This window comes from Pelophylax lessonae (assembly GCF_965119305.1).
Source record: "Pelophylax lessonae genome assembly, chromosome: 11".
Taxonomy (NCBI): Eukaryota; Metazoa; Chordata; class Amphibia; order Anura; family Ranidae; genus Pelophylax; species Pelophylax lessonae.
In genome coordinates this window covers 63,423,355-63,436,614 of record NC_138778.1, presented here as the reverse complement: position 1 = coordinate 63,436,614, position 13,260 = coordinate 63,423,355, and the positions used below count along the sequence as shown (strand labels likewise).

Sequence of the window (13,260 nt, the reverse complement as noted above, 5' to 3'; positions counted from 1 at the left end):
TGTGTGTGTGTGTGTGTGTGTGTATATATATATATATATATATATATATATATATATATATATATATATATATATATATATATTATAGAAGTTTCACGGGTTAATACAGAATTAAGGATTGACATGTCTTATTTACTTGCAACAACCTCATGTTCTTGTCTGCGTTCCAGTTCCGACTTTGGCGCGACTTGCACAGACTTCATAAAATGAATGTCTATGCAAGTCGCTCCAGGTCGCCCCGAAGTAGTACAGGACCCTTTTTCTAAGTTAGAACCGGTCCTGTACTACACTATGGGACGCGACGGTTTGTGACTTGTCAGGCTGACCAAGTCGCCTGACAAGTCGTACCAGTGTGAATGGAGACTTAATGTTTTACGAAAACTTGGGTTATAATGTTGCATTTATATGCCCTAAAACTCGCTTTATTTATTTTTTACTGAATTTTTGTGTTTCATAAACTGTTGTGCTAACAAAACTGAAAACTGTTGTTTTCTTAAAAAATATAATGTTTGGGGGTTTTACATATCTTCATGCCTTTAAATAATTTTTTTAAATATGCGCAAAAACTGCTCTGCTGATGAAAGTGTTGAAAGCATTGTTTGTTTTTTTTTTTTTTATTGAACATTTAGGCGTTTGGATAGACTGGTGATGGATTAGAACCACTGTCAGGTTTTTAATGCTGTCCTTTTGTTTAGGCCTCATTCACACTGGCACTCGTGGATTTGGTGTTTCTAAATACTGGAGAAGGTATCTGGGAAGTGTTAACAATGTGTGTTTTAGATGTTTCAGCTTTTACCTGGGTGTAGATGTGTTACCATGGATTTAGTGTTTCTAAATGCTGGTTAAGGTATCTGGGAAGTGTTAACAATGTGTGTTTAGATATTTCAGCTTTTAGCTGGGTGTGGATGTGTTTACATGGATTTAGAGTTTCTAATGATCTGGGTGCAAAATATTCTCTAAACGCAGCTAAACTGAACCCACCCAAACGCAGTGTGAATGGTACTTTTAAAAATAATTGGATTTGATTTTCCTCTCTCGAATTGTCCTGAACACTAATGACCCTGGAAATGACAGTGAGGGGTAAATCTAAAATGTTGTGTTGCCACCAGAACAGGAATGGAGGGGAAAACGTCCAATGGGAAGGCTTGTTTCAGTGACAGCTGTCAAAGGAGATTTCCGACACAATGTATCCTCTCACTTCCTGTTGAGTCTACAGTATAGGAAGTGAAGAGAAATCTCTCTGAGACACAGATGGCAAAAAACTGACAGTGCTTTAAAATCTCCTAATCAATCCAAAACAGGAAAAAAGTTTTGACTTTAGATATACATTCAGATTCACTGAATATCCAGCATATACTTATGTATTTTAAGATGATATGGATATTTATTTGTGTGGGTTTAACTCTGAGCATTTTTTTATTTATTTTTAGGTTTTAAAAGTGCCAAGTAACCAGTCACCATGGTGCAGAAATACCAGTCACCCGTCCGGGTGTACAAACACAGCTTTGAAATGATTATGGCTGTAAGTATTTATTAAAAACATTGAAAAATGTTTGTGTTTCTTGTATTAAAAGGGGTTGTCTACTAATCCGTACAATATCCTGTAGAAGCTCTTGGCACGTAAAAATATGTGCCATGCCTTGCACTATAAAGGTCTTCCACTGTGTAATGCCTCATACACACGATCAGATAATCGTATGAAAAAAATCGCTTTCGAATTGTTCGCCCGATAATCTGATCATTGGTACGCAGCTTTTGACAGCCAAGCACGACATTTCGTCCAACAAAATCTGAAGGGACAAACACAAAAAACGTTGTCTTACGATAGCCTAGCGAACAACAATTGTTTAACCAGTACAGTATGCGTTCGCTAAAAATTGATAGACAAAGACCACACATGATCAGAAACACAAAAATTCCCCAGGAAAAAGCCTGGCTACCAATTTTTGTTTTTGTTTTGCACTATCCGATACGTAGCTACGCAACCAGGAAGCTTTTCCAGAATCATACAAAAAACAAAAAAAAAAAATCATACGTTTAGTACGCATTGTTGAATTCTATACTAGTATCCTGCAACTAAATGCGAACGATAAGTCGTCCGATTATCTGATCATGTGTACAAGTTATAATACTCCCCTAGCAGTTAACCCCAACAATGAACCTCTCTTAATTTGCCTTGTCAGGCTACGTTCACATGTGGGCGTAGCGGATCACGGGCAGAATCACCGCGATTCTGCCCACGATCCGGAATCATTGCAAATCGCGGGACGCCTGTACGATCCCCGTGATTTGCAATGGCACCCCAAACGCTGTGCGATGTTGCCGCGATTTCCGCCTGCCGAATCATGGCAACATCGCGCAAAACAGAATCGAGGGACACATGACGCACAAAAGAAGCTCCTGTACCGCGGTGATTCTGCCTGTGATCCGCTGCGCCCACATGTGAATGCAGCCTTAGATTTACCACACCAAGTGTTTTTATATATATATATTTTTTTTTTTTTGTGCAAAAAGATACCCTATCTTGTCAGAAATTGAGAGCTGTTCTCTTGTCTTTTACTCACTTTCTTTTTTATCTAACATAGACTATTTAGCCTTCCCTGTTCTTAAATTAGCTAAAAGGCACTCCGTTCCTATGCTGTCAATAAGAAGACAATAGGAAAGGTTGAGTAGTTTAGCAAAAGACAAAAAGGTGAGGTTGACACCACTTAGCCCATAAAATGCTGTGTGTTTGGGGCTTAAACAAGCTAATCAACATAATCCATTGTAACCAATGATAAAAATAGTTGTCAACTATTTTCATTATCAGTTAGTTGGTCAGTTGATTAGTTGACCTGCATGCAGAATGCATTATTTGTTTACAAATCGGGGGAACACAGTGCAGCACACATACAGCTCAGTACACAGTTCATGGCAGGGCCGGGCCGGCCTTAGGTGTTCAGGCACCCTGTGCGAGCCAATCTTGTGGTGCCCCCCCATCCTCCCCCCCCCCCCCCCTCCTCACCTTCTGGTCACCTAAACGTACACAAAGAGGAAAAAAATATTTGTAACAACTAAGAGAGATGCAGGGGCCACGGGCATGGTGCAGGAGATGCAGGCGCTGCGGGCATGGTGAAGGAGATGCAGGGGCCGTGGGCAGGGTGCAGGAGGTGCAGGGCTGTGAGCATGGTACATGCAGAGCTGTGGGCATGGTACAGGAGAGGCAGAGAAGAGGTACAGAATATATATATATATATATATATATATATATATATATATATATATATATATATATATATATATATATATATATATATATATATTATATTATATTATAATATAATATAAAAACATTTTTTTTTTCAACATTGTTTATAGCGTAAAAAGATGGCTCCTTCTGTGGTAAAAAAAAATAAACAAATTTAATTTGGGTACAGCGTTGCATGACCGCGCAATTACTTGTTGAAGCAGCGCAGTGCTGAATCACAAAAAATGGCCTGGTCATTAAGGGGGTTGCTGGTTAACTGCAAAAAAACTGGTTGTGTTCTCACACACATCAACAATAATTCAGGATTGTAGATTAATTTTAAGCTTAGAAAGGATCATGCTAATAAAAGGGTGGCTTCAAGGTTCCTGGCATTTTATTTCATCCACACATGGTACAGTGCCATCACATTAATGCCATTGACAATCAGAATCCATCTGGTCTGTCCTGGAAGTGCTGACGGAGAAAAGAGGGAACAGCAGGGATTTCAAATCCCTGGACCACTGGAATGGCTGCGGGGATGCTGACAGCTTGGCTCCCTCGGACGGAAGTACAGAGCGGGAGGGGGTTGGGAGGGTGTGTGGTTTTAGTTCACCTTGACATTTCTGCAAAGGTGAACTAACATTTTTAAGCTGAAGTTTAGCTATAATACTTTCTTCTCTACAGCTTTAGTTACATTATTTGGCTGTAATGCAGTATGTCCTATGATGTGCAGGCTGCTGTATTCTGTAGAAATCTTCACTGCAGATGAACAGATTCAGGTCCCAAATTTATTAGAGGATCCCCCAGATCATCTTTAGTGCAGCTGACTCCGGAGACCCAAAGATTTCTACATTATCCAGAGGCCTTAACATTGGAATACATTCTTCACTACTGCTAACTGCCGGTTCACACTTCAGCGATGTCAAAAATTGCATGTGATTGGCACCGCACTGCTATGCAAATCGCATGCAATGTCTGTGCGATGCAAATTCAGCCATACAGATTGCATGGCTGAATTTGCATCGAATTCGGACCAAAGTCGTGCAGGTCCCTTTTTTTGGTCCGCACCAGAATCTGATTGCATGGATGTTCACACCTATGCAATCTGATTTCTATCCGAATTGACAGTTTGCACTGCGATATTCCAAATAATCTGGGGGTGTCATTAACTTTATTGACACTCCCAGCTGTTTGCATATGGCAGTGTGAACACACCTGCGAGTCAGGTGTGATGCGGGAACCCGCAGTGGATTCGCAGGGTTCACGCATCGCACCAATGTGAACCGACACTTAAGCTGTAGAGCTAAAATGTTACCTTTAGCTTTAAAGCCAAACTCCCGGCACATGGCTGCTTTCCATGGGGGCACCTGTGCGGGTTCGCTCCCGAGTCCCTCAGCTGTGTGTATTGACCCAGACTGTGGTACTCAGCCTCGCCCACTGCTCCCATGTCACAGCTTTTGATTGACAGCAGCGGGATGTGGCGATGTGCACGAGGGCAGTGGCTCCAGCTGCTGCAGCTCTTCTCATTGGACAGATTGATAGCAGTAGTAGCCATAGAATGCAAGAAGGTGAAAAACTTTGTATAATCCAGTTTGTCTCCTAAGCCTGTGTGCCTATGTCTGTGTTTTATAAAAAAAAAAAAATGCTGTATATACCTGATTTCAGTGCGCTGCTCAGTGATCACATGACTGGCGGCCTCTCTCCGTCTGACAGCTGCAGAAGGGGGGGCTGAGATTCCCCTGCTGACACCACTCGGGAGGAGAGAGAGTCAGCCGGTCACATGATCACCGAGCAGCACACTGAAATCAGGTATATACAGCATTTTTTTTTTTTTTTTTTATAAAACAGAGACACAGGCTTAGAAGACCAACAGGATTATATAACATATTAACAGTTATTTGAGCAGCAGGGGGGCAGGTGGGCTGTGACACAGAGCTGACAGGCAGGGAGGGGGGAGGAGGACACAGGAGAGTAGAGAGCAGGGTTGCGAATGACGGAGGCACATACACTGACCACGGTGTCAGGGCTCAGCAGCCATGATACACGGTGGTCAGTGTACAGAGGGGAGGGTAGAAAATGGCAGGATCAGCCAGGTTTTTTAGGCGATGGAAGGGGCCAAATGACACAGCACAAGCACTATGCTGTAGAACATGCTTTAAGGGAACAGGATCATTTAGGGTAACAAACGCTTTAAGGCTTTACAACCACTTTAACTGAAACAAAAAAATAGGGTTTCCTGCCCCGTCAGACAGGGCTGTTCGATTCGGCAGTGCTGTGTTAATCTCGGAACTGGATGGAAAATTACAAATCCTTTTGCAGGCATTAGCTCCCATTTACAGTATATAATTCAAGCTTTATATTTAGCTTCCTGCTTGGAGTTTAGCTGTAATGCTTTTGTAATATTTGAATACCAGATGGAATTTTCCTTGATTCAGTGCTTATGTGATGAACTTTGCTAGCTGTGAATGTACCAAAATTCCACCTCCTTATTTCTCAGGGAAGTACGATTATTAAAGGAATATGCCTAAGCGTGTCTATTAATAAAAACTCTTGTGTGGGCATGCCTAATTCCTACTGTTCTTTTCTACCATGAGGCTTTTTGTAACTCCTACAACCGAGTTATTTCTGTCCTCGCTGAAAATATTACAGGCCTTTAGGGTCTTCGCCCAAGATCCTCGCGCTTTGATGTCATATATAAATCCTTGATGCAGCCAGGAAAGTAGATTTGCAAAGATTTTCAGTTGGTTTTCAGGCTGCTAGGCTTTTTGCTGTAATGATTTGCCATGTAATCTCTTCAGCTTTGGTGATGCAAATTTCATTTATGCTCAGTTTTTGGATGTCTGAGTAATTTTTTAGCCGCCTTTATGGAATGTGATCTAGTTTTCTGGATGTTGAAGTACAATATCGTTTAATTCTCGCATTTTCTATGACCTACAAATTTCTGCAGCCCAAAAAAAAATATGAATTGCCATCTGGTATTATATTTATAGAAAGTGTTTTCTTTTTATAATCCTAAGAATGTGGTAGCTAATTCATTCAATACATAAAATGTAGAGCCATTGTTGGGACATAGTCCTGAGGCTTTAATCACTGGAAGAATATATGAAACATTTCAGGGCTGTTAGGCCTCATTCACACAGGCGTACCTATCCAAACAGCTGTGCATCCGTGTGCAGGCAGTCCCATTCATGTCTATTGGGACACAGGGGCTGCACAGACACAGCCGCTGGTCCCAATTTGACAGCTGTGTGGGTGTGTTTTCTGAACGCAGAAAGTATGCATTCGGGGACACGCACCCACAGCGGCTGTGTAGCCACTGTATCCCGAATAGACATGAATGGGACTGTCTGCACACGAATGCACGGAACACCTGTGTATCCCATCAACCTACTTGTTCCCTTATTTCCTCCCAAGACCTCCTGCTCTCTAGTTCCCTCGTCACCTCCTTTCATGCTCACCTCCAAGACTTTTACAGAGCCTCTCCTATCCTATGGAACTCCCTACCCCAATCTGTCTGACTATCTCCTACTCTGTATGCTTTTAGACCATGGGTGTCCAACCTTTCGGCTTCTCTGGGCCACATTGAGTGTGGAGAAATTTTCTCGGGCCGCATATAAAATATATACTATAGTTTAGGTATATAAGTAATAAAATGTCGCCGCACCCTTCCCAAGCCGCCACGCCCCCCGCACTAATTTAGCACAACTAGAGGATGATCAAATGAAATGGATTCAGTATACAGAGGTTTACTTCTTCTGAGAGATAATAAACCACCACGACCACTTCAGTGATTTGAAGTGGTCATGGTGGTAGGAGTCGGAAACATTGCACATTCTCGCTTCCCCCCTTCGAGGCAGCCTCTGCCTACCGTTAGTTGGAAGCTGCTGTGGCCATGCCCCAGACCCAACTTCTTTCCTCCCCAGCAAAAAAAAAATTGTCAGGGGGCAGTGGGCTGCGGGCCGCGTTGCCTGTGGTTCTGGGCCGCATGCGACCCCCGGGAAGCAGGTTGGACATGCCTGTTTTAGACGATCCCTAAAAACTCTTCAGAGAAGACTTTTCTGCCTTCACCTAACATCTGTACCTTTATTTTCTCCATCAGATCATCCCCCACAGTTATTGCCTTTTGCATCACTTGACCCTCCCTTCTAGATTGTAGGCTCTAATGAGCAGGATCCTCTGATTCCTCCTGTATTGAATTGTATTGGAACTGTACTGTCTGCCCTCATGTTGTAAAGCGCTGCGCAAACTGTAGGCGCTATATAAATCCTGTATAATAATAATCATAATCTTATGTGGGCAACTCGGGTGTACAGATAGGTACACTACCATTCAAAAGTTTGGGGTCACCCAGACAATTTCATGTTTTCCATGAAAACTCACACTTTTATTCATCAAATGAGTTGCAAAATGAATAGAAAATATAGTCAAGGCATTGACGAGGTTAGAAAAAAATGATTTTCTTTTGAAATAAAAATGTTGTCCTTGAAACTTTGCTTTCATCAAAGAATTCTCAATTTGCAGCAATTACAGCCCTGCAGACCTTTGGCATTCTAGCTGTCAATTTGTTGAGGTAATCTGAAGAAATTTTACCCCACGCTTCCTGAAGCACCTCCCACAAGTTAAATTGGTTTGATGGGCACTTCTTACATACCATATGGTCAAGCTGCCCCACAACAGCTCAATAGGGGTGAGATCTGGCCACTCCATTACAGACAATACCAGCTGACTGCTTCTTCCCTAAATAGTTCTTGCATAGTTTGGAGGTTTGCTTTGGGTCATTGTCTTGTTGTAGGAGGAAATTGGCTCCAATCAAGCGCTGTCCACAGGGTATGGCATGGCGTTGCAAAATGGAGTGCTAGCCTTCCTTATTCAAAATCCCTTTTTCCCTTGTACAAATCTCCCACTTCAACAGCACCAAAGCAGCCCCAGGCCATCACATTATCTCCACAATGCTTGACAGATGGCATCAGGCACTCCTCCAGCAGCTGTTTACTTGTTCTGCGTCTCACAAATGTTCTTCTGTGTGATCCAAACACCTCAAACTTGGATTCGTCTGTCCATAACACTTTTTTTCCAATGTCTGTGTTCTTTTGCCTATCTTAATCTTTTCCTTTTATTGGCCAGTCTAAGATATGGCTTTTTCTTTGCTACTCTACCTAGAAGGCCAGCATCCCGGAGTCGCCTCTTCACTGTGGACGTTGAGACTGGCGTTTTGCGGGTACCATTTAATGAAGCTGCCAGTTGATGACCTGTGAGGCGTCTGTTTCTCAAACTAGAGACTCTAATGTACTTGTCCTCTTGCTTAGTTGTGCACCTGGGCCTCCCACTTCTCTTTCTATTTTGGTTAGAGCCCCTTTGTTCTGTTCTCTGAAGGGAGTAGTACACAACGTTGTAGGAAATCTTCAGTTTTTGGCAATTTCTCACATGGAATAGACTTTCGAGTTTCAGAAGAAAGTTATTTTTTTCTGGCCATTTCAAGAGTATAATTGAACCCACAAATGCTGATGCTCCAGATACTCAACTAGCTCAAAGGATGGCCAGTTTTATAGCTTCTCTAATCAGCACAACAGTTTTCAGCTGTGCCAACATAATTGCACAAGGGTTTTGTAATCATCAATTAGTCTTTTAACACGATTAGCTAACACAATGTACCATTAGAACACAGGAGTGATGGTTGCTGGAAATGAGCCTCTGTACACCTATGTAGATATTCCATTAAAAATCAGACGTTTCCAGCTAGAATAGTCATTTACCACATTAACAATGTCTAGACTGTATTTCTGATTCATTTTATCTATATTGAAAAAAAACAGTGCTTTTCTTTCAAAAATAAGTACATTTCTAAGTGACCCCAAACTTTTGAATGGTGTACGTGTGTGTGAATAATGCTTTAAAAGGAAATCTTGTCACAGCATACACCTTCTAATTTCATAACATCAACATTGTAATAACAATATAAACAATAGTTATATTTGCCAATCCAATATATGATTACTTGAAAAATGTCCTTTCTTCTTGTGAGTTGTGTATGTCTGCTGGCTGTCTCTTTCCACAATTTCCTGCATGCTTTGCAGCTTCTCCTCTGCTGTTTGCTATCAATTTCCAAGGACTATGTATCCCATGGTACCTTGCAAGCAGTGATTCCTGTGCTGACTCCACCTCCTGAAACTCCTACTTACAGCATGCCTGTAGTCGAGAAGGCAGGCTCTGTGAAATGTGTAACACAGCAGTGTTTACTCACAGGGCTTAGTGAATGCGCACCACAGAATTCAAGGAAGTAAACATGTACAAGGTAAATTTACAAACAAGATCAAGATCGTTCAGGTTAATAGAAGTAAGATAGAAAAGTTTATTGGAAAACAATGTGGATATTTATGATTTTACATTGTCACCATAGATACCATTTAATTTAGCACTTCTAAAATAAAGCCTGTGGATTGTGGCCCTCTAATCCCAAGTTGGGCTCACTATACTATATTGGATACATTTTTTTTTTTTTTGTGCTGTGTATGTTACTTAAAGCTGGACTCTAGGTATGGGCTTTATTGCAAACTTATATTGGTCAATGCTACTACAGAAAGATCCGCAATCCTGCACAGATGGTTGCCGCACTGCTACGTACCACAGGGGGTCGCTGGCTTGGCACTGCGACCAGAAGATTGCTGCTATCACTGGATGTAGTGCTGACTACTACATTTTCCTCTTCCCAAGCAGCCCAGCATTATAAGCTGATGTCCAGGTTTACTTTCACTTCAAACAGTTTGTTTGGACTAGCCTCCGCTACAAACCATATACAGCACTGTGTTTCGGGTGTGAGACGAGACCTTCCTGTTTCACACCCAGAAAAAAATCGTGTTGTGGCACTCAGCCATTCATAGGCAGCTTTGTATTCTATAAATGAGTACAAAGCTTCCTCTGGCCGAGTCAGAGAGGCGGGCTGAAGATGTCATGGTCTTCCGACTCAGCCAATCAAAGGAAGCTTTGTAATCATTGCTAGAATACAAAGTTACATATGAATGACTGAGCACCAACACTACTTTGTTCTAGGTGTTAGGTTTTTATTGCTGTTTATGTCCCTGAAAGGAAGAGCCTCTCCTTAATTTTTCCTGGTGACTATTGTCACAGGAGCGGAAGGTTAAATCTAAAAATTGGAGCGCTCACAGGAATAGAGTATAAGAAGTATACTCAGAAGCATAAAAAAAAGTCTTATGTAAAAACACTTATTCTTCTATCCACATCCAGGGGGCTCCTTCTTAAGGTCTGTTGTCTGCGTGGCGTGGACACTATTGCTAGGGTCCCCTCAGGAGGGATGCCAATGCAGAGGGGAAAGTAGGGGACTGGCTGGCATAGGCTCATCTGCAGTTAATCGTTTGAGACGCCGTGCTTTTTCAAAATCAGTGTTCTTCATTTACGGGTTACATCTACTTTAAAGCTGAACTCCGGGATATGCAAATATTGTCTGTCGTGTATTTTCCTTAAATCTTAGAGTGTTTTGTGTATTTCCTCCAGATCTGAGCAGTAATCTAGTGTCCAAATTTGCCTCTGTGCAGGAGCTTCCTGTAATGATCAGTGCTGTTCTACCTCTTTGTGCATGGTGACTGGTCCTGTCTCTGCCCCCTCCTGTAGGTTTATGCAGGCACTATTTAGTGCAGGGGTGTCAAACTCAATTTCATTGCGGGCCGCATCAGCATTATGGTTGCCCTTTAAAGGGCGGGTTATATCTGTAGGATTAGATGTCCAGAGCACCCCATGCCCCCTTACATGAGATGTCAAGAACCCCCGCACCATCAGAAGTCAAGAGTGACCCTCCCTTCCTTGCATCACAGTGCACCCCCTTACCTTGTGCTGCTGCCAGGAAGAAGATGCGGGTGCATCTGGGAAGAAGTACAGGGTCTAGAGGAGAACCAAAGGAGGGTTGGTGTCAGTTTCCAGTGTCTGCTGAATGCGGAGACCAGGGGAGGCAAAGGCAAGGTAGTGTTGCGGCTGCACAGAGGGGTGCAGGATCTGTAGGAGAAGTTCTGCTCTCCTCTCTGCTGCAGACTGCTGAGAAGGTGGGGGGGGGGACAAAGACGAGCCCCTCTGCAGCTGCACAGAGGAGTGCAGGATCTGGCAAAGGAGTTCTGTCCTCTCTGCTGCCCACTACAGAGATGAGGTGGGGGCAGAGACAAGAGGGGTGCCGCAACTGCAGGAGAGGTGCGAGGACCACATGAAATGGCCTGGGGGGCCGCATTCGGTGTGTTTGACACCTGTGATTTAGTTGGTGGGGCTTACTGTGCTGCTTTTGCAGGTTTGCTCTTTGCACAGGCTACGAACAGCACATTGATCACTGAACCTTTGTATAAAATCTGGGTTTGCAAAGGCATTTGTTACATAGTTACATAGTTTGTGAGGTTGAAAAAAGACATCAGTCCATCCAGTTCAACCTATGATGTGCTTGTGTTTGCTGTTAACCGTACATTGTATACCCCTGTATGTTGTGGTCTTTAAGGTGCCCATCTAATCGTTTTTTGAAACTATCGATGCTCCCTGCTGATACCACTGCTTGTGGAAGAGAATTCCACATCCTTACTGCTCTTACAATGAAGAACCTTTTTATGTATTTTAAGGTTAAACTGTTTTTCCTCTAGTTTTAGTGAGTGGCCATGTGTCTTATTATATTCCCTTTCTCTGAAAAGTTTGTTCCTTATGCTAGGGTCGCCAGTACAGTATTTGTACATTGATATCATATCCCCCCTCAATCGTCTCTTCTCCAGAGAGAATAAGTTCAATGCTTGTAGTCTTTCCTCATAGCTGATGTCCTCCATTCCCCTAATTATTTTTGTTGCCCTTCTCTGGACTCTTTCCAATTCCAGCACATCCTTCCTGTGGACCGGTGCCCAGAACTGGACAGCATACTCCAGATGTGGCCGGACCAGAGTCTTGTAGAGTGGGAGAATAATCTCTTTATTTCTGGAGTGAATCCCCTTTTTTTATACATCCCAGTACTCTGTTGGCTTTGCTTGCAGCGGCTTGGCATTGCATGCCACTGCCAAGTCTGTTGTCTACCAGTACCCCCAGGTCCTTTTCCATCCTAGACTCACCCAGAGGTTCCCCCCCCCCCCCCCCCCCAGTGAGTAGCTTGCTTTCATGTTTCTGATGCCCAAGTGCATTACTTTACATTTTTCAACATTAAACCTCATCTGCCATGTAGTTGTCCACCCCATTATTATGTTCAGATCCGCTTGTAAGGTTTCCACATCCTGCATAGAAGATATTGGCATGTTTAGTTTAGTATAATCCGGAAATACTGAGATTGTACTCGATATCCCCTCCTCTAGATCATTTATGAATAAATTAAATGCGCAAATGCAAATAAATTAAATGCGCACAAAATTGATTTATTTCCTTTGTGCCTATTGAGAAATAGATGAACTTTTGTGCCCGGAGTTGAGCTTTAACAAATATGTACTGTGAATGAATTGTGTCATTGCCAGACCTGTCTGCAGTGTGACTAGCTAGCTGTACAGTTGTGACAAATAATCTTGCGTGCTAGCTGTAGGAATTTCTCAAAACTGCATTCCTAAATTATTCTAATTTAACACAGCATGTAAATGTGTGCAGTGGTGACTGGAAAGTATTTGCAGTCTGGAAACGCTTGTGGGTGGTTCCGGAAGAGGAATGTGGGAGGCCAGCTTTATCTTTGCAAGACTGTGCTGAACAGCCTGTTCTGAAAACACTTGTGTGCTTCCTGAGGGCAGGGACATAAAGATCTTGCTTTACAATGGTCAGAATCATATGAAACTGCTGCTAATCAGGATACTCAGCGTGACCCAAGCTGGGCTACAGATCTTTCTGTAGAACTCATTTCCTTTGCTGTTTATTTTTCAAGCGATATTCAAATCCTCTTTTTTTTTTTTTTTTTTTTTTTTAATGGCCCCCATGAGGTTTAAGCCATAATGTGCTAGTATGCACAGGATATTAGCACATTATGGCCGACTTGCCCGTCAAAGGAACCCCCCCCCCTCCTTCCCCCAGCTTTGCGCTGTCACTTCTCC

The 13,260-nt window shown here is 42.6% G+C and overlaps 1 protein-coding gene across 3 annotated transcripts in view; it reads left to right on the top strand.

Moving 5' to 3' along the window:
• The window catches only part of SEC14L1 (SEC14 like lipid binding 1), a 141,554-nt gene that overhangs the window by 30,513 nt on the left and 97,781 nt on the right, over positions 1–13,260 (top strand). For all 3 annotated transcript variants that reach the window (XM_082271845.1, XM_082271846.1, XM_082271847.1), the window contains exon 3: positions 1,431–1,522. In XM_082271845.1, the coding sequence (XP_082127971.1) occupies positions 1,460–1,522 (63 nt within the window). In that variant the 5' untranslated portion in view covers positions 1,431–1,459. The remainder of the gene's footprint in view (positions 1–1,430; positions 1,523–13,260) is intronic.